General features: G+C 42.7%; 1 protein-coding gene across 7 annotated transcripts in view; it reads right to left on the reverse strand.

Moving 5' to 3' along the window:
- The window catches only part of LOC138969555 (calcium uptake protein 3, mitochondrial-like), a gene marked incomplete at its 5' end in the record, with an annotated part of 92137 nt that overhangs the window by 21965 nt on the left and 47709 nt on the right, over positions 1 to 22463 (reverse strand). For all 7 annotated transcript variants that reach the window (XM_070342388.1, XM_070342382.1, XM_070342387.1 and 4 more), the window contains 1 exon segment: positions 4134 to 4216. In XM_070342388.1, the coding sequence (XP_070198489.1) occupies positions 4134 to 4216 (83 nt within the window).

The following is a 22463-nucleotide window of genomic DNA, read 5'->3' on the forward strand; positions in this document are numbered from 1 at the left end:
TCTTTCTTTATTTGGTGTTTAACGTCGTTTTCAACCATTCAAGGTTATATCGCGACGGGGAAAGGGGGGAGATGGGATAGGGGAAAGGGGGGAGATGGGATAGAGCCACTTGTTAATTGTTTCTTGATCACAAAAGCACTAATCCAAAAATTGCTCCAGGGGCCTGCAACGTAGTAGAATATATGACCTTACTGGGAGAATGCAAGTTTCCAGTACAAAGGACTTAACATTTCTTACATACTGCTTGACTAAAATCTTTACAACATTGACTATATTCTATACAAGAAACACTTAACAAGGGTAAAAGGAGAAACAGAACCGTTAGCATCGGGTAAATTCTTTCTCGTCCCAACCAATATGAGACTCCCCCTAACCCGCGGGGAGTGGAGCTGATTTCGCCAAATACCGTTTGCCTGGTTGTTTTGATTGATTGACACGATCTGACTTTTTTTTTTTTTTACGGCGGCTAATATAGTGACGCGGCCTATACGTGGCTCGTCCCAATTTTTTTGTTAAAAGTTGGGGGTGCGGCTTATAAAACGGTGCGTCTTGTAATCCATCAAATACTGTATCTAGCAGCATACTGCATGGGATGGTCTACAGTTTAGAATACTGTGAGATACAGAAAGACACATAAAACTGTACAAAGAAAAGAAAATTCACCCAAATTGTGAAAATCATAAACCAAAATAAACCGTAATTTAAATGAAAATCATTCTGCCCTTTTTACCATCCCAAAATCTTAATTGCAAATTAGTACAGTCTAATGTATCTTAATTTCACTGCAAAAAATCTATCATATAATTACTTCTGATTTCTGGACTTAAATTAATACAATATTTGTGTTAAGCTCTACTTTAAGCTTCTCATAAACAGCGGCTTCAAGCCAAAACTTCAAGATGATTGCAAGTTAGACCCACATAATGATATTTCTTCTTATTATTTTTGTCGTTCATGGGCCAGCTCCAGTTTAGATGAGGAATAGGGCTATCAGATCATGACATTATTTTTCCATATTATTTCAAGGGCCCATCGAATGCACTTGGCATTTTGTTATTTTTTTTATCAGACTTTTGATTTTGATTTCAATGGCCCAGTGAATGCACTTTTTGTCTTTTATTTCAACAGCAGGCGTGAAAGGTACTACAATGTTAGCCACACCTGATTGCCAGGCCACTTAACCTTAAGGCCAAGGATATAATGTGTAATTCAGACATGGGATTCTCAAATCTCCACTTTTACTGTAAAACGCTGAAGGGTTATTTTTATTTGTCAAAATCTGCACTAAAAAACTAGGTATAAACCGCAGCGGACAGGAAATTGCATTCATACCAATATATAAACCTTGAATATTTTTTGAACAGATTTGCATGAATCTCGAGAATAGGTTCTGATGCTTTTACATTTCAAATGGAAAATCATGAATTAAGAATTTACGTAAAATTCAATGTCTGTGAGTTGTGCAACGATATTATTTTGCACGTCAACTGCTGTTAAATTTTTATCCAGGCATGGGAATTGAAAAAAGTAAAAAAGGCTGAACATTTGTAAGTAATGGCAAAGTCGACAGCGCGATTAGCGCCTAGCCCTGCTAGGGGGGTTCGGGGGCATGCCCCCCCCCCCCCCCCCCCCCCGGAATTTTTTTTCTCCAAAGAACCCAAATGGTGCAATTTGGTGTCTTCTAAGTAAGTTTGCCATTAAATTCAGTTTTTAGAACCATTTTTGCCTCCCCCATTTATTTTTTCGGCGGACACTTGCTTTTTGGCGGAACAAAAAAAAAAATTGGCGGAAATTTGCCTTTTGGCGGACAATTCCCATGCCTGTTTATCAAAAGCAAATCAAAGCAAAAAAACAAGCTGCCAATATAAATTTATTATCATTGATTTTCAAGTTACAGAAACTGCCTGTGATGATGGGGAAAAAAGATTACACAACTACTACCTGGAATAAAAACCATTCTACATGCTTTCGTACTTGTAAAAATCTGATTTTGTTTTCACATGGGAAAAAAATAATCAGAGAGGGCTACAAAACAAACGAGCTAATTTATTCCCAAATATACTTGAGGGTCATTTACCTTAACTTAAATAAAAGTATACCCCATATGATGTTCTCTTCTAGTTATAATGATACTATGTCACAGTTAAGTTCACTTGATGGATTTTCTGCACAATGCTTCTGGACAGAGGGAGCACTCAGGCCATGATGAGCTGGTATGAACATTTAGTTTTGCAACTAAAGGCAGGAGGGTGGGTGGGGGGGGGGGGGTCAAATGGTTAGACTGAATGGTTTGATGTTGAGATTTGATCAAGTCCATTTTCATCTTGACAGACTAGATGTGCTGTGGTTTGAGTGAAGACACAAGATGGCACAGTACGCTGGTTGTGAAGACCTCTGCCTATTCCTTATTACATAGCCAGATATATTTGGCGCAAGCTTATATAACTTGGTGCATTTTACCGTAACATTTTTTAATTCACAGAGAAGCTTTTCCAAGGCTCTCGTTCAAAGCAGGTTTTAAATAACTGAATTTGAGTGTGACTTTTTAGTCAATACAGTTGTATTTTGACAACTTCTTCTCTGAGTTTTTACTGATAACTCCAAGATAAGTGTATGTACAAGTATGTAATTCTGTTGTTACTGTTTTACTTGATCAGAATATATACAGAGATCAGCAACATAATAGGGTTGTTGTTTTACTTGATCAGAATATATACAGAGATCAGCAACAAAATAGGCTTGTTGTTGTTTTTTGAAATAATATATTTCTGTTTTGCACAATGTTTTGTCTTAATTTCTTTTTATTATTTTCTTCATTATTTACTTGTATATACTTGTGTACCTTTATGCATTGAAGTAAAAGAAACCTTATCATAGTGTTGATGGAGAGACTTGGGATGTATGCTTCACTCAAGGGGCATAACTATTTGTTATTACTTTCAGGACTGTTCAATAGTCATCTCCCTTGGAACACTGTGAGTGCTGATGGAACTCCACCCGTTATTTTCTTCTATTGATTACTTTATTTGAATTGTCCAAGTTTTCATGTTTAAAGGTTGGCTTGATAATTAGACATGGCTGAAATAAGACTGCACTGAATCAAGTCCGCAACAAAGCTCATCTGCCCTGCATAAACACAGTTGAGCTCTCTCTCTCTCTCTCTCTCTCTCTCTCTCTCTCTCTCTCTCTCTCTCTCTCTCTCTCTCTCTCTCTCTCTCTCTCTCTCTCTCTCTCTCTCTCTCTCTCTCTCTCTCTCTCTCACACACACACACACACACATACACACACACACACACACACACACACACACACACACACACACACACACACTCACACAGCCAAGTACCAACACATAAAATAACCACATCAACCAACAGTATTGACACCACCCCTCACATGCAACTCAAGCTGCAAAACACTTCACCCACACATGTTGAAAATGATAATCCTCAAGCCAAAAATATCATCCTTTAATCCCCGTGTACATATCAACAAACCACTGATCTCTGATGAAATCATGCTCTTGTCCCCCTTAAAAACCCCCGCACCAAAACCACCCCCATCTCCACCCTATTCTAATCCAAATACACTAGAGAAGAAAGCATTCCTGTGTTTAATTTTTTCTATTTATACTTATTTAAATACCTATTCAACACCCAATAACCCAATAAAAAAAACATCCTCTACTATGGCAAAAATAAATCAATGTAAATAAATGAATAATATGAAGAATTATAAAATAAAATTAAATAAATACAGATAAAGCCCCTGAAACAGCCTCTGGTAACTTTTCCTTTCGTCTAACCTTGCGGTTGCTGTGCAACATGTCTTTCAATTAAAATAACAATGGATAATTCTCTGAAGGGTAACAGACATACTTTAAACCCTACATATCAGTGCGATCATGATGCAGAAAAAAAGAAGAAAATAAAACTACATGTACATAATGTTTACATCAACACTGATACAAAAAAACTGTGACTGACATAAAACAAAGACTACAAAACTTTTACAAAGAGAAAATGATCATATGGACAAGAAGACCATAGACAAGAAAAGTGTGTGTGCTTTCAAGTGTACACTATCATGTAGAGTAGAACAAGATTGTGTTGGGAAATGAAAAGGCTACTCACCACCAGGAACTCTCCCTTGTCGACTTTCTGGTTGCCATCCGTGTCGAACATGTTGAACGCGATGCGAAAACCTGAGTGAGGCTCTGAAAACAGAACAAGTTCCAACGTAAATCTTCACATTAATTTACTGACATGTGTTGACAGGGTTAGGTTTTTGAGCCAGGAACTAAGGGCGGGGTAACCCTGAAAGAAACCTAAAGGCTGAAGTCGGAGGATCTGGGCCAACAGGCGCACCTTAACCAACCACAGATCCACGCAAATCGCAAAATGAACAGCGAACGACAAGAAGAAGAATTTACTCACCTTCAAACAAATTGTAATGAAGTTAAAATAAATGTGGGGGATCGGGTGAGAGTTAGGACTGGAGTGGGGGGGGGGGGGGGGGGGGGGGGGGGGGGGGGAGCATGGTATAAACCTAAAAAGTAAATACAAATATTAAATTTCAGCTCCACCTCACAGATAGATTGAATAATTTTAATAGTAGAAACAATAATAGCAGAGAAAGAATAAATGGGTTAAGATTAAAAGAAATTAAGTGAGAGAGAGAAAGAAAATGAAAGAGAGAGAGTCGTCCACCCTTTATAAAAAAATATATACTGAACAAGTTGCACCTGAAGAAAGGATTGGGGGGGGGGGGGGGGATGAGGTGTCATCAAAATAAACGAGGATGGTCAAATCGGCACCAAGCATATACATTAATTAAATTATAATATATTAATATTATCTATTATTTCTTCTGCTTTTTTTTCATACACAAATTTTGTCTCTCATGTATTTACATTGATTTTGCCAGCTTTCTCCAAAGTTTCTGGCCAAAGAATAAGAATTAAATTACTGACGAGATATCTAAATATGTTCCTGCAACTAAATTGAAGTAGGTTAACACACCTTATTTAATCACCTACTGGAACCTTTGAAATTTCCTTGTTTAAGTATGCGATCATATTATGCAGTTATCCATTAAATTATTTAAAAAAATGTTATTCGATAAAAAGTAACTTAACTAATGACAGAGGATGTGTGTATATGCTGTAAATAAAGAAAATGCTATTTGCTATTTATTTATTTATTTATTAAGGAGATTTCTATAGCGCATAACTAAAAGCACTATGCGCTTTACAATATCACTAGGTATAAGCACACGCAGACATACTCTGATTAAATAGAACTTAGCCTAGCAAGACATACTAAGAGTAAGAACACTAAACATTTGAGTTCATACAAAAAATAGAGAATTAAATTAAATACTGGACAAGCGATTTAAATAAGCTTAAGGCCTACACCAACTGCAATGGGCTATTTCAAATTCAAAAGTTTAGTTAACTATGAAAGGCAGTGCATAAAACTCCATAATCCTTAGAGGGTCGAACAAATAAGAAACAAGACTATTTTACTATAATTACTTCGTAAAAAATAATAAACATGGAATACAAAGCTGTAATTGTTAACAACAAATCTAAAAAGATTTTCATGCCATATTGCACAACACATTTTGACACACACCCAACCTCACACAAGCGCACATACACACTTACACACGTGCACTCACACACACACACACACACACACACACACATACACACACACACACACACATGCACTCACACACACATACACAAACACACACACACACACACACACACACACACACACACACACACACACACACACACACACACAGAGTAAATTCTACAAATATTTAAATACATAAAAAGAATTAAGTCAGCGTTTAAAACATATTTTACAAACAACAGTAGTACGGATATATGGTGATAACTAATGAGTTTATTTAAAAATGCTGGCAGATAAAATCATATCACGAGGCAGGCGTGTGCTTTAGGTATTGTAAGGAGACTTGAAAAGGTGGGTTTTAAGGGTCTTTTTGAAAGTAGAAGAGGTTTCACAGTGACAGATGGGGTGGGGAAGTTGATTTCAGAGAGTGGGAGCGGAAAAGGAGAAAGAACGATCGCCTGCAGTGGTTTTGGTTTTGGTGGTGGGATGGAAAGTATTCTGCTGTCAGTGGATGAGCGAAGCTGTCTGGATGGAGTGTAAGGATGCAAGAGTTCAGAAAGATAGACAGGAAAGTGAGGATCAGTGAAAGAGTTGCAGCAGATGTTGGTGGTCTTGTGTATGATGCGGAAAGGTATAGGAAGCCAGTGGAGTTGTTGCATGAGTGGTTGTATGTGGTCGTGTTTCTATTCTGCTGTGTTTTGGACTTTCTGAAGTTTGTCTGTGAGGTGCTGGGGAATGCCTGTGAGTAGAGCGTTGCAGTAGTCAAATTTGGAGAGAATGAGAGAGCAGACAAGAGTTTTGGTGGCGTCAAAGGAAAGAAGATGTCTAATGCTGCTAATTTTTCTGATCTCAGTGTATGCGGATCTGCACATGTTCGTGATGTGCTTGTCCATGAAGAAGGTGTCTGTGAAGGTCACTCCAAGGTTTCTAGCAGAGGATGAGAGTTTGATGTCAGAGTTGCCTACAGAGATAGAAGAAGGAACAGAAGGAGGGAGAGGCTTGTTTTTAGGGTGGATGAGGAGGACTTCGGTTTTGTCGTCGTTTAGTTTAAGTTTGTTGCAGGTCATCCAGCGCTTGACGTCGTCGACACAGTTCTGCACGCGGCGGATGGTGGAATCGAGCTGATCCGGGGGGCAAGAGCCCCGGAGTTGTGTGTCATCTGCAAAGGTTTGACTGGAAACCGAGTGGTGGCTGATGAGAGTTGATAGAGGTTTGGTGTAGAGGATGAAAAGGACTGGCCCGAGGACAGATCCTTGAGGAACTCCCAGTGAAAGGGTGGAAGTTTTGGAAGTGTGGTTGCCTGCTGAGACTGTCTGTGTTCTGTCTGAGAGATAGGATTGAAAGTCCGAAAGAGAGATGGAGGCGGTCAAGAAGTATCTGATGGTCTATGTGTCGAAAGCTGCTGAGAGGTCAAGTAGGGTGAGAATGGAGAGATTACCACCATCCATCGCGCGGAGGAGGTCATTCATGACACGAACAAGCGTTGTCTCGGTGCTGTGACCTGCTCGGTAGGCTTTTGGTTTGGTTTGTTTGTTTGCTTAACGCCCAGCCGACCATGAAGGGCCATATCAGGGCGGTGCTGCTTTGACATTTAACATGCGCCACACACAAGACAGAAGTCGCAGCACAGGCTTCATGTCTCACCCAGTCACATTATTCTGACACCGGACCAACCAGTCCTAGCACTAACCCCATAATGCCAGTCGCCAGGCGGAGCAGCCACTAGATTGCCAATTTTAAAGTTTTAGGTATGACCCGGCCGGGTTTCGAACCCACGACCTCCCGATCACGGGGCGGACGCCTTACCACTAGGCCAACCGTGCCGGTTGCTTGGTAGGCGGACTGTGTGGTAGGAAAGAGGTTGTGAGAGTGAAGATAGTCAGAGAGTTGAGAAAGAACAAGTTTTTCAGTGATCTTGGAGGGGAAGGAGAGGTTGCTGACAGAACGGTAGTTTTTCAGGGTGTTCGGATCTAGGGACGGTTTCTTGAGAAGGGGGAGGACAATGGACTGTTTGAATGTGGATGGAAAGGTGCCAGAGAATAGCTTACTAGTTCAAAATCTACATAATTTCCACTTATATAAATTGAAATAAACATTGCTCCAGTGTTTGTCTTTAAAAACGCTGATTTCAGCAGAAACAATAAACACAATTTAAAAATATCATGAAAGAAATATTAATATATTCTTTCATGTAAGTTGTTAGTATAATAAGCAGTACAATCAAAAAACAAAGAAATAAAAAAAGACACAAACGGTCATTGTACAATTCTCAAGCTATATTACAATTTACTGCTCAAGCAGTGGTCACCATTACCACCCTCATCCCCCCCACCTAACCCCCACCCCTCCAAACCACAACAACAGCAATCCAAGTCAAAGAAACTTGGCGGCGACGATATGAAAAAAAAAGAATGCCCAAAGAAAACAAATGCTGTATATTGGAGAGAGAGAGAGAGAGAGAGAGAGAGAGAGAGAGAGAGAGAGAAGAAAGAGAGAGAGAGAGAGAGAGAGAGAGAGAGAGAGAGAAAGAGAGAGAGAGACCAACCGAGGGAGGTGGAGATTGTGCCTGGAAGAAAGCAGCGTTCGATCTATACCTTCTTCACTCTGTGTCGGTGGTGTGTGTGTGTGTGGGGGGGGGGGGGCGCAGAGAGAGAGAGAAAGAGAGAGAGTCTATCTAAGTTTATGGTGAGGGACAGATGGTAGAAGAAGGTAGACATCGTGAGATGACTCATGCAGCCGATGGGATACATATACATGTAGGTGTTGTTCTGATAGCCATCAAAGGTAGCCGTGTTGAAGCCTGACGGGGACAGGTGGAAGCCATCCAGAGCCACAGTGTCGACAGTCAGGTAAACCGTAGCACGTGAACAACACCATGTAGTCTACGGGACAATGTGTGTGTGTGTGTATGGCAGGCCAACTACGTCATTACGCTATCAAATTATGTGACGCTGCATAACTCGCATTCAACAAGGATGACTTGATTTAACTTCCTTCTCTGCAGCTTTGATTAACTGCATCGTTTACAGAACAAAAGCACAATCTCCATCCGTCCGTCCCTCCCCCCCCCCTCCCCCCCCCCCCCCCCTCTCTCTCTCTCTCTCCCGGCCGCTAGGGTGAACCTCCTTTAAAGTTGTTGGTGCACGTGTTGACAGAACAGGGAATCGTAACATAATGTTAAGTTTGAAAGTCTGTACACTTAACATACTCATGCCTGCAAACATTCACACATTTGCAAACTACCTGAGGTAAGTAATGTTTTCAGTCGCACGCTTGGTTAGTATACATTTCAAATATTAACACACACTGACAATCTTTAAATGTAAAATCGGATATATAACATCATTTTATTAGTAGTAGTATTTAATTTAGAACTTAAAACTAGCATACTTGTTTGTTTGCTTGCTTGTCTGTTTGCTTGATTGTTTACAGTTTGTTTTTGTGTCATGGGAAAAGAGAAAGAAGCATGTTTTAAGTAATCTGCCTGAGTAAATAACCAAATAAATAAACCATCCAACAAAAACAACGGTAACTGGACATTGGTGGTGAGGTTATCATCTACGCAAGTCCCACAAGACAGTGACAGTATCCAGAATAGCATACTTCAGACGATGGTAAAAGCAAGTTGCCAGGAACGCAATCAATCCTGCCACTACTGATAGAACAATGGCGCTACTGGCCTTCATTTCTGTTTATCCAAAACAAAACCTGTCCAAAGCCCAAGAAAGATATCAAAGAAAGCAGGTAAAAACAATTCAAACTCAAACACTGTGAACACTGTGATCAGTCGTCCAAAACCAAGAAAGGGCATTTATCCGGAACGTTTAATGCAAGACAAACACACACGTTCACACGTTAAAGTCTATTTGTTTCTGATTTGTGTGATCAGTCGATTTCATCATGAGTAACTTTAGCAGACACCTCCCTCTCCTCTTCACATTCCGACTGTCCCTCCATCAAAGTGGTCTTTAAAATATTCAACAAAAGATTGAAGATAACCTGACATTTCTTCACTGTAAACTGGGGCAGAGTGTTCCAAAACGGGGTGCTGACTTAATCCCACAAAAGTCAAAGGAACTGTGTGTGTGTGTGTGTTAGTGTGAGTGTCTGTGTGTGTTAGTGTGTGTGTATGTGTGTGTGTTAGTGTGTGTGTCTGTGTGTGTATGTGTGTGTTAGTGTGTGTGTCTGTGTGTGTTAGTGTGTGTGTGTGTTAGTGTGTGTGTGTGTGGGCGTGCGTGCGTGCGTGCGTGCGTGCGTGTCTGGCAGCATGCTAGACTTTTTCAGCTTGCTCATGTCTGGCTTGGACTCATGATTATATTTGTGTTTTTCTTGCTCTGGGATGGTAACATCCCTTTAATCCCAAGTTGCCTCTTATCTCGACGTGTATCAAACGCTATTCTATCAAGCGACTATCCTCCCTTGTGTTAAAATATCAACAAAGCCCTATATCACGTGCTCCGTGTGGTCAAGAGACACTGACTTGTGCGACCATCGCTCTCACTTGTTAAACTATTGAGTAAGAGTCATATCGACTACAATTAGAACTGATGTAAGCTCTGAGTTCTGTGCGCAAAACTATAGGTTTCCTTTCTTAATTTTACTGACACGAGATTTAGCCAGCAAGGTTTCTTCTCAATTCGAGCAATATATCTATATGTATGCAAGCTCACATACATGAACGCATAGAACTATGCAGAGAGAGAGCAACTAAACAAACCCGAGGCAGGTGCTGTCATCGGGAGTAAGTGTACTCATGCGCTCATTTCATTCATAACAACAGCGGGGGAATGAATGAATTCTCTCCCCACCCCCCACCCCCTCTCTCTCTCTCTCTCTCTCTCTCTCTCTCTCTCTCTCTCTCTCTCTCTCTCTCTCTCTCTCTCTCTCTCTCTCTCTCACACACAGATGTCCCAGTGACCTGATCTATTTTATGGTGTGACGCAAGTTTTACCTGTACAGGCCCCAGTTATGAATGGACAGGTAGAAGAAGAGGACCCCGACTATGGTATTACACAGTACAGGGAATCAAGTGTCTCCCCCTCCTTCAGTCAAATACCTGCTGGCGCTATTTCGGGCTGCTGATGAAATTAGCCACTTTAAAATAGTGTCTTCGGCGAAACCTGAACGTGACCTAAACTTTAAAAATCGGTCAAAAAAAGTGTCCACAACGCATGCATTCCTGAGATTGAATCAGCTGAGCTGACAGAATGACTGTGTGACTGTATGGGTCCATCATCATGTACATATGTGTGCATGCGATGTGTGCATTCTCCGCATATGTGAACATTTCGAGAAAGCTGTTGTGCTGTTCATGGCACTTTCTTTTTAAGACCTTTGTCTTTCGCAAGATTTCAGAAGATTTGGGTTCTTTGTCTTGTGGAAGATCTCAGAAATCTTGGGTTCTTATCATATAATGTATGTACGTCTACTCCCAAAAGCGCGTTCTTAAAAAAACCCAGCTGTATCGTCAAAAGAAGAAAGAAAGAAAGAAAGAAAATAATATCACTGGGTGTGTCAAGACTGTTATCAGTGAAAGGAAATCTTCGTGTGGATATCAACTTCGCAGCATATAATTTTAACTGCTTTGCAACACCAATGAAAAATGAGCTTTCCTTCAGTCTCTAAATATAAACATTTCAGCAACATAATACTAAGTTGAGTCTGTGCATTCAGCAGAGTATACCTTAGCCAAAACAGAACACAGAGACTGAAAATAATGCAATACATTGATTTGTAAGAAACATATGCGCTTCCGACAATTAAAACATGGTATAAATTACATTGCAAACAAGTCCTAAAGCTGAAATCAAAAGAACTTTTATGAACACGACAGAACTGTTAGAAAACCTTTGCTTTCATTCAAACTAGGCTAGCCGGATACCACGTGACACGTACTGTCTTGTATTGCAAAATGAAAGTGTTGTGTGTTAACTTTTAGCACTTTAACATTACTTTTAGAGACGGTTTCTAAGTTATTTATGTCCTAGAATTCGTCTAAAATGTACTTTCTGAGAAAAAGAATCGGCCTTCGAGAATTTTGGGCACATGCCAGGTCACATGACCTCGTTTTGTATACGTTGTACAACTTGAACGGGAACAGTAAACACAACACGTTGCTTTCAAGTTCACACTGGGCAAAGACCTATTTTCGATATTTGTTTGTGAAGAGAGTGGCTGGAGGCGTGGAGGGTGTGGGAGGGGGCAATTTGTCAAAGAGTGTTCGTGCTTTTAGCAGGTGTCAAAGGGATGAATAAAGCCTTTTAATTTTCATGTTCAAAACAAATTTGCCCTGAAACACTGCATCCTCTCTCTCTCTCTCTCTCTCTCTCTCTCTCTCTCTCTCTCTCTCTCTCTCTCTCTCTCTCTCTCTCTCTCTCTCTCTCTCTCTCTCTCTCTCATCACACACACACAGCAGAAAGACACAGAAAACAAGAAATTCCTAAGAGGTAGGAAAAACACCCCCGTCAAAGGGAAATAACCTTCTCAGTTGGTGGCAGTGACTGAGTGAGAATGGTTATTTCCCTGGTTATTTCCCTTTGACCATGAAGATGTCAATGTATAAGTCGTTGTATAATTTTAATCCACCAATAACTCCCTAACCGTGTGTTTGACTGGTCCCAATGTTTGTAAGGACCGTCTCAGGAATGTATAGAACCTGTTCACCAAGTTTGGTGACGATCGGTCCGTTCATTCTTGAGATCTATATGCGAACACAAACACACAAACAAACACACAAACAAACACATCGAGCGAAACCTATACACACCCCTATACCGGGGGTGTAATTAGACAGTCTACGAGAGACAGCCAGAAAGAGAGAGTGTAACAGAGAGACAAACACACAGTGTGATCGTGTAATGCCCCCAGTCCCTGGCTCAGCGCCTTTCAACCCATTGACGGGTGACAAAAACCCAGCGAGGGAGGTCGTTTTCACCCCAGGCACTCTCACCTTGTTTACTGTCATAAGCAAAATCCTGTATGCTGAGGGGGGTCGGGGTGGTAGTGTACCCAACTCGCAAAAAAAAAAAAAAAAAAAAAAAAAAAAGCGAAAGTGCTGGGGCGGTTATCATGTCCACAGAAGTTCTCCGCGACGTAACTTTAAAAGATGAGTTACAACGCAAGTAGATCGTGGCACGTGATCGTCTGCGGCGTCGTGAGTGAAGGGAAGACAGACACCCTGTCCCCAGTGCGTGGTACTATTGAGTACGACAATCTCAAGTTCTCTTTATGTTGATTTCTTTACCCTCACAGTAAATGTGGCACGTGTTTGTTTGTTTGTTTGTTGTTAATGTTGTTGTCTTTTTGTTTTCCATTCCCGTTCTGGAAATATAATTATGTCACTTGTCTGTCGTTTGCGTGATACATGTACCAGTAAATATCTTAACGCGTGCGTGCGCGCGTGAGTTTGCACGTGTTTGTGTATGTGTGCGCGCGTGTGCGTATGTGTCTGTGTCTTTGTGCATGCGCGTGTGAGCTTGCGAAGGAGAGTGCGTGCAAGCGTGCTTATGTGTGAGTATGTGTGTGTGTGTGTGTGTGTGTGTGTGTGTGTGTGTGTGTTGTGTGTGTGAGTGAGTGAGTGAGTGAGTGAGTGAGTGAGTGAGTGAGTGAGTGAGTGAGTGAGTGTGTGTGTGTGTGTGTGTGTGTGTGTGTGTGTGTGTGTGTGTGTGTGTGTGTGTGTGTGTGTGTGTGTTTTAGTTATCGAGAAGATTAATGTGTCAATGGGAACACCTCTGACTGTCTTTTTATCTGTAATCTCCATTCTCTCTTTTGCTTTGCAATGGACATCGTTGACATGTAACGGTAAAAGAAGCTGGCGTGATCCACACAATCATTTACGGCAAAACTTGAGTCATAGAAAGAGCTTCGCGGAGACTCATCGAAAAAAAAAGATTTGCAGCAAGTGCGTAGTTGAACGAGCTTCGCGGAGACGCAAACGGACTTCACACAAGATCACGGATTTGCGAAAGCGACATGACAGCTACCCCTGGCCCTGAACTTTTACTTATCTTACAGACCTACATCGGGCTGGAAAAACCCATGTGGGTAGATCAACTATCGTAGTTACACTTGCACTAAGTCGCGGAACAGTGCCAAGATATGGACAGTATTACCTGTCCCGGCATTGTGTCAGGAGATAAACACTTCACCACCTTCGGTACCGTGCTGGTCTCGAGATGGAAAGAGCGGGGGCCTGGAATTCGGCCATTATCGCCTTATTCTCTGTCACTCAACTCAGTGCTGTCTACCCCCCCCCCCCCCCCCCCCCACCGACCAAGTCTTTACCTTCTGTCCACCCCATAATCTCCACCTAACGTCATTCTTTCCCCACCACCCCCACCATCATCCCCACAACCCCTACCCAGCCTTCCGTCCACCCCTCTCCTACCTAACTTCATTCATGTTTTTGTTCCCCCACGACCTCATCAAGCAACCACCACCACCGCCACCACCACCACGCCTTCTATTCACCCCTTCCGTTACTCTCCGCTAAACTTCATTCTTTGTCTATCAGCCCCTACGCACACACACGCACACTTCTTGTTCGCCAATAATCACATTCCGTCAACATTTCTCCGCTCTGAATGATATTTTCCGTGTGCAAACAATGCGTGTTAAAATGGATGACTTCGCAAAGCGGTCCAGGCGACTTACCAATATCAATGCTCTTGCGAAACCTTTACGAAATTATGTCAGACAAATAGCACATTCAGCGAGGCTTTTCTGACTTGGAATTCGGGTAGGGTAGGGTATACGAATCGTGAAGGAATATGTCTCCATAAGATATTTTTCGCCCGTTGAAATAAAATTACATAAAACAAAAAATTCCTCCGATAGGAAAAACACCCCCGTCAAAGGGAAATCCCGTTGGTCAAAGGGAAATAACCTTCTCAGTTGGTGGCAGTGAGAATGGTTATTTCCCTTTGACCAACAGGGGTGTGCCTCTATAAGTCCTTGTATAATTTTAATCCACCAATAACTCCCTAACCGTGTGTTTGACTGGTCCCAATTTTTGTAAGGACCGTCTCAGGAATGTATAGAACCTGAGATCTACTTGCGAACACAAACACACAAACACACACACAAACACATCGAGTGAAACCTATACACACCCCTATACCGGGGGTGTAAAAACAGTCGCGTAAGGCGAAATTACTACATTTAGTCAAGCTGTCGAACTCACGGGATGAAACTGAACGCACTGTATTTTTTCACCAAGACAGTACAGCTTCGTCAATCCCCGCGTGAAGGAAATCGCTCACCTCCCACGTGCAAAACGTAGTGATATTGACACGCCAGATTAGCGCGGTAGCGTATTGTGCTAAGCAGGAAAGCGCGCTTTTCTGTATTATTGTTAACTTTCTGAGCTTGTTTTGAATACAACCTATCATATCAATATGTTTTTGGAATCAGGAAATGATAAAGAATAAGATGAAATCATTTTTGGATCGATTTCTTAAATTTTAATCGTAAGATTAATTAATCTATTTTGGTTTAAACATAAGTTTATTTTAACAAAGATTACAATCATGACATGTATACAAAGTTCACAGAAACAGCAACAAGCTAGAAGCTTATAGTGGTGTTCCTGCATGACAGTACAACATAAGGCGGTAACGGCTGAAAAATTTGTCTCAATAAACCAAATCTATTAATAACGTAATGAACGTTGCATAATGATGATAAAGAAAGACAGTAAAGGAAGGAAGGAGGGAAAGAAGATGAATAAAAGAAGAGGGATGGGTAGGAGATGTGCAGAAGTTAAAGTTGTTGTCCGGCTTGTAGAGCATTTATTCTGATTTACTCAAAGCGGCCTGAACGTTTAATGAGCGAGTGTACGGTGGACAAAATTTTCCTGTTCAAATCTGAGGAATACTGCATGTCTGTCTCCGTTTAAAAGGTGGGGGAGGTGAATTATGTGATTGGGGAGGGTACAGTTTAAATGAAAAGCAAAATCTTTTGTTTGTTTGTTTGTTTGTTTATTTGTTGCTTAACGTTGCTGTTTCTGTGAACTTTGTATACATGTCATGATTGTAACCTTTGTTAAAATAAACTTATGTTTAAACCAAAAAAAAAACAACGTCCAGCCGACTACGCAGAGCCATATCAGGACGAGGAAGGGGGGGATGAAGGGGGCCACTTGTCAAGCGATTCCTGTTTACAAATGCACTAACCCATTACTTGTGTCCCAGCAGGCTTTAGTAAAACTAAATTAATACCTACTGGAAGATTACCAGTTTCCAGTATGTTAAAATAGGCTTAACCTATCTACTGCTGGACTTACATCAGAACACTAACAGATTAAACTATACATGAATCGCGAGACAAGCGGCAAGAGAAGAGATTTTTGGAAAAAATACAGGTGAATGAGCAAGAAGGCAGAAAAAAGAAAAGAATTCATGAAGAAAAAGAGAGCATGACAGGAAAGAGGAACCAAAAATCTACCCAACAGCAAACTAGAAAGCTCCTGCGGTTCCAAAAACAGGAGGGGCCTTTAATTTCATAACCGCAGTGCCCCACTGCGGGAAAGCAAAATCTATTTTCGTTAATTGTGATCACATTTTAAGAGTAAACATGACATATGTATATATTTTTAGATTCAGAATGTGATGAAGAATACGATGCAATCAATTTTAAATCTTTTTGCGAAAAATCGATTTTAATGACAACTTTAATGAGCAAACTCATTAATTATTTTTTTTAAGCCTCCAAGCTGAAATGCAATACCAAAGTCCGGGCTTCGTCGAAGATTACTTGACAAAAATTTCAACCAATTTGGTTGAAAAATGAGAGCGTGACAGTGCCGCCTCAACTTTCAAGAAAAGCCGGATATGACGTCATCAAAGACATTTATCAAAAAAATTTAAAAAAACATCTGGAGATACCATACTCAGGATCTCTCATGTCAAGTTTCATGAAGATCGGTCCAGTAGTTTTCTCTGAATCGCTCTACACACACACACACACACACACACATACACCACGACCCTCGTCTCGATCCTCTTACGTTAAAACATTCAGTCAAAACTTGACAAAATGTAAACAACGATCAAAAAATTTGTTGTCTGCCCATGTGTAACGACGATGTGTGTGTGTGTGTGTGTGTGTGTGTGTGTGTGTGTGTGCGTGCGTGCGTGCGTGCGCGTGTGTGTGTGTGTGTGTGTGCGTGTGTGCGCGAGTGTGTGTGTGTGCGTGCGTGCTTGTGTGTCTGTGCATGCGTGCGTGCGTGCGTGTACGCGCGTGTGTGTATGAGTTCCTCGCATGTCTGTGAATCAGTCCCTCCATATTTTCCCATGATGCAAGGACAGTTCAATGAGAAAGTTTCGTTATTTTCCCAGGCTGAACCAGGTTCTAAAAATACGGCTGAGTTAATCTTAACAAGGTCTCCCGTCAGGCCCCTGTTTGGAGGTCTATGTCAAATCTATTTTGTTTTCGTTTTCACACTTTCAAAGGAAAAAGGGTGATCTGAGTTGACTGTGTGCTTGCTACGTCAATGACAATTTCAACAATTCCCATCCAGGTGAATATTCACGGAAAGGGTAAGTACTGCTACATTGTCACATTTTGTGAATTCATGCGTTCTAAATGTGTAATATTTTGTGTCATGTTGTGTTGGAAATAGCACAACACTCGTTTTTCTTCCCTGATCCTGTATCGGTTAACAAAGTAGCAAGAAAAACCTGACGCGACAAAGACAGTGGATATGTTAACTGTTTATCATTGCGAGAACTGTTCACTGTTTTCCACTGACGTTCTGAAATTATTATTCTCCTGTACAAGTACTGTCTGCGAAGATAAGTAATGGGCTTGTTGTGATTGAAACAGTAAGCAAGCCAAGAACTGGGCCTGTGTATTGTATACTTGGGTATGTAGGCATAATCAATAGATATAAGTACGCTTTGACTACTGTAAGGGGCTCCGCTCACATATGTAACCTCAGCAGGACCGACGACGCACTGCAGATTATCCCAGCCCGCTACACGTTGCATGAAAGGAAAACAGGCCAAGTACTCGTCATAATCCCTGTCATAATCCCTATCGCGGCATAAATAATATGCGGTGCGTCGTCTGTGCCGCTGAAACTGCGCAGGTATATTCTGCCCATAAGGGTCATATGCATGTTGCGCATGTGCGAAACCGTCCATTTCACAGACGGAGCTTCTCGTCCCGATATTTCTCACACATTCTCATCGCCCTTATACAGAGAAATCAACTGCTGCGTTTCTCTCTCAGCGGTTTCATACGAGGCTATTTGTTGCACTAAATACTCTGTACATTTTCATGTGTAAATCTGTTGCATTTCATGTGTGCGTGTTTAGCTATATTTATCGTCACTTATCCAGTTTTATATGAAGCAAAATGTTGTCTGTGTGTACCAGAATTTTGTTGTTGTCTGGAACCGTTTTCACAAGGCGATCTCAGATCCACCCGCCTTATAATACCCCATGACAAACAGACGTAATAAACGTCGAAGCAAGTGCACTTTTTTTCTCTTTTTTTAATGTTTATACATTTGAATATATTGATGTCATCTAAACGCTACATACAATGCATTACGCAAGCAATGTCTCCAACGATTCTCAATCCGGACTGTCATCAGAGGTGTGGTTTCAACCCTTGCTATGCGCATGCGCGCCAAGTGTCCGTGAAAGCGCACTTTGTCAAAACCAGTGCAGTGTGGTTCGTAGAAATGTCTAAGCCCGCAATATGACACGAGAGAATGTCGCAGAGAATAACAAATCGTTCGTTTTCTTCACAAAAAGTACTTTCATTTTCCGAGACCATGTCGATTTACACACATAATGATTTACACACATAATGATTTACACACATAATGATTTACCCGTGACTAAGATGCAACTTGAGCTGGTATTTTCTGCACACACTTTTTTCAAAACAACCTCATCAAAATGAAAATGGTCAGTAGCCCATTAGCGGCTTCTCGACCTAACGGGTACGTGATTGAGTGTAACTGGTTGCGCGTGTGTGATATCTGTACCGTACAGAACCGTTACAATACCAGAATACCTAACTATTTACTTCAACACATCAAATGCATTTGTATTCAACCTTAAAATTGGTTTTACCATTAGACGAGCGTTCGGGTCTTAGGAAGAAGGGCAATGAGAGAAGAATAGCTTATAGATACGAGGGGCCCCACACAAATAAAGCAAAACACACACGAACACACACACACACACACACACACACACACACACACACCCCTCCAACCTCTCCCCACACCAATCACCAGCCTTTATTACCGACACCCGATGCTGATTGCATGTCTGTGGCCGGGGAGTGTGAAAAGCGTGCAGCTCACGGCCATGCTAATTTGCACGACTTGCTCCACCCCTACATCAGGCCCGGGTGGATACCCGACTCCGCAGCCTGGGTGGCAGAGGGCATATGAAGGAGTCATTAATCTTCATCGCTCAACCTCCCTTCTTACCATACCCAGCCCCCTCCACCCGGCCTGCTCCTTCTGTTCTCCACCCGGGCTACTCAGAAAGAAATCTTCGGGGTGGCACCCTGACACCCCCCATCACCCAACCCCGTATCTGTCCTCGCACGGGGTGTACCCGGGAAGAGGTTTTCAGGGTAGCACCCCCTACACTCTTCTACCCCTGCTTCTTCTGTCCTCCCCACCCGGGGTAATGCTACCCGAAAAGAAGTCTTGAGGGTGGCGGGGTGGGGTGGAGAGAAGGACAGGGACAGAAAGAAGCCATAAGAGAAGAAGCAAAGAATGAGTGGAATGTTGATTAGAGGTTGGGGAGTCCGTGTGTCTGGGCGAGAATCTCAGCCTGCCCTCTCCCTCCCCCCCCCCCTTTCTCCTCCTGCCTCGTGCCCCTCTGTCAAGGGAGACTATCGCGGAGACAGGGGCAAGTAATTACCGCCTGTTGTGCTGGACTGGCCGACTGGTCAAGCTTGCATGACCCCTCCAGCCCGGTCTCCGGCCATCTGTCCACTTTCTGGCAGGACCTTCTGTAATCCTCACACCTTGTGGTCAGCGCTAGGGTCCAGCTCGTTGTGTCCGGGGTTGGTGCAACTGCTGTAAGGTCGGGACACTCTGCTCCCTCCCCTGACATCCACACAGTCTGTGACTGACCAGGGAGGGGGGTGGCGAAGGTGAGAAATGAGGGGCGGTTTGGGTGTTTTGCGGGGGCTGACCGTTCGTCATGTTTGTTTTCCGACGTCGTACTTGATTGCTCTCTTTTAATTACTTATTAATATCATTATTTGTTTTTGTATTCCTTATTTAATTATTGATGTTTGTGAGTCGTTGGGGTTTTGTAACCTTGCATGACAACCATCACATCGATCACTCTAACCCTCCTTGCAACACACGCATACCTTACTACCCTATCGGAAAGACTTTTTTCAGATAATCTGTTTTTAAGGGGGGGGGGGGGGGGGGGTTGTTCGCCTAGTCTTCGCATACAGAATAAAAGGTTACGGTTATAACTAATATAATGTACGGCCCGAAAGTACTAAACTGACAAGACACGCGGCTCCCCCAGCAGGTGCCCGATACAACTACAAGAAACATATCCCAGCTTCATTCGATCATTTAACTCGTGATGCAGCGTCATTACTTTCCGAGCGTGGCAACGACAGGTGGCCAGTGGGGTGACAAACAGCACCCTCACTTTCCACCCCCACCACCTTTCTTCTCTCAACAAGTCCACACATGCCTGCACCCCCCCCCACCCCCCCCCCCCCCCCCTCCAGACTCATTTCCCCCACTTCTCCCTCACCCCTTGTGCCGTGTCTGTCTTTTCTTCACGTTGACTGTTACGTATCACGGTGGAACACCCTTATACTCAGACCTCCAAACAATCTGAAAAAGTGTGGTCTTGAAAATGGGAGGGCGTTTTAAAAGGGAGGTAAATCTGCAACGGTTATTTACAGAAAACTCTGGAAAAGTAATGTCTTAACTCATTGTCTCCCAGGTACGGATATATCCGTACCCACTCATACGGCTCTATCTGACCAGGTACGGATATATCCGTTCAGACTGTTAGCTTCAGTCGCTTCCTGTAACGTCCTTCTAACGCCTGCATTCCAACGTGTTGATACAGTTACTACACAGTTGCTACAATTTTGAGTGACCTGCTGCAGCACAGCTGGTCTCGGCAAAAAGAAATTGGTGGGGTAGAAAGTGTTAAAAGAGGGTAGCTCTTAAATCGCGGGGTCTATCTAACTAATTGATTGTTACGTCCTCTTAGGTTCCATTGGCTTATCTTGCGACAGGTGGAGGTAGTATGCTGTGGCCACATCTGATCGTTGACATAAATCTGGTAAACAAACTCCCGGGGCTTTTAAGGTGCGAGAGGGGGCACGCGAGAGTCCACTGTGTCCTTTATTTCCCCTAACCCAACCCCTTCTGTCCCCTGACGCTGCCCCCCCCCCACCCCCTCCCCCCAGTATTACTGACCAGTGACAGTGTGCACGCGCCGGGGTGAGGCGGCACACGACCCACTCACACAATCAAAGAGAAATGCCCGGACCTCTTTCTTCACAACCACGCTTTGTCGTCGGGCTTTCATCCTTCTGCTGTTTGTTCATCGACCACCCCTTTTGTAACGGGTGGCGGGGAGCTACCCCTAACTCCATTACCCGCTTTCTTCTGCTGCTACTTCTTCTTCTTCCTCCCTGCACCCGTTTGTGTTGGCGACGGGTTTCTTTCTTCATGCATTCTTCGTTCGCGACCCTTTACAATCCATTGCCGCTTTCCCGCTCACCTAAGCTCATCAGAGAGGCCTTTTTCTTCGCCGTATGAATGATGGCCGTTGACATCTCTCCTCACCCAATGCACAGTGGATGTTGCCAGTCTCTCCGTGCAACCCCCCCCCCCCCCCCCCCTACTGGGACAATGGGCGTGTAAAGATGCCAGGTGTTGCTCCATCAACCTTCAATCTCGGGTGCTCTGTCACATCGGGGTGTTTTCACGCTATCTGTGATGACCCCCCCCCCCCTCCCTCCCCCCTACCCGCCCCAACTCCTCATGATCGATCATTGAAACTGGGATGTTTTCACACTGAATCGTGTGCGCACTGTTGGGGCAACCTGAAGTCGTCGGTACTTTTAGTCCGTTATCTGGACGAAAAGTGTTATCAAACAGAATCCTATTTCATTCCTTTGTTTTGGGGTTAGTTTAAAGGCCCACTCTGCCTCCCGCAAACCGTCAGTGTCCGATCACACACTCCGCCATGCAGGGCTTTAACATACAGTACAACCATTCGTTCGCGTGAACGCTTACTATGGAACACCCTAGGTGCTCTTCATAGAGAGCGAACATTTTCCAAAGACTTTATTTTGCGAGGACGTATAGGAATGGATCGGAGCCTCTATATGTCGCTAAACCAAACTTTTAAAATCTACAGACCAAATTTACAGCATGTGCGACAAATATTGTCAAAACACAAAAGATTTCTGTTTATCGTCAAGACAAAATCATTACAATTCGAAGTTTTGAATGAGAACTAGAGTCTGGAATGCCCACTCAAAACACAATCGTTTTCAATTTGAGTAACACCGCTCAAACGCTTATTTTCCAGGTACTCCTGGTCACATAATTACAACCCCCAACCTGAAATGGATAGCTCTTTGGTTGATGAGAGACAGTCTTTTTGCTAGATTTTATCATTTTAACTTTGTTTGCAAAAAGCGTACATAATAATTATACAGGTTGGCGAAAGTAACTCAGCGTAATGTTACGTAAGCGGTAATAATCACGTTAATACAGATCAAACAACAAGAAGAGCAAACGCTCGATCGAGTCACTTTCGCAGTTCTGAATATTATATGAGGCATCAG

The sequence above is a fragment of the Littorina saxatilis genome, linkage group LG6, assembly GCF_037325665.1.
Source record: "Littorina saxatilis isolate snail1 linkage group LG6, US_GU_Lsax_2.0, whole genome shotgun sequence".
In the NCBI taxonomy this organism is placed as follows: domain Eukaryota; kingdom Metazoa; phylum Mollusca; class Gastropoda; order Littorinimorpha; family Littorinidae; genus Littorina; species Littorina saxatilis.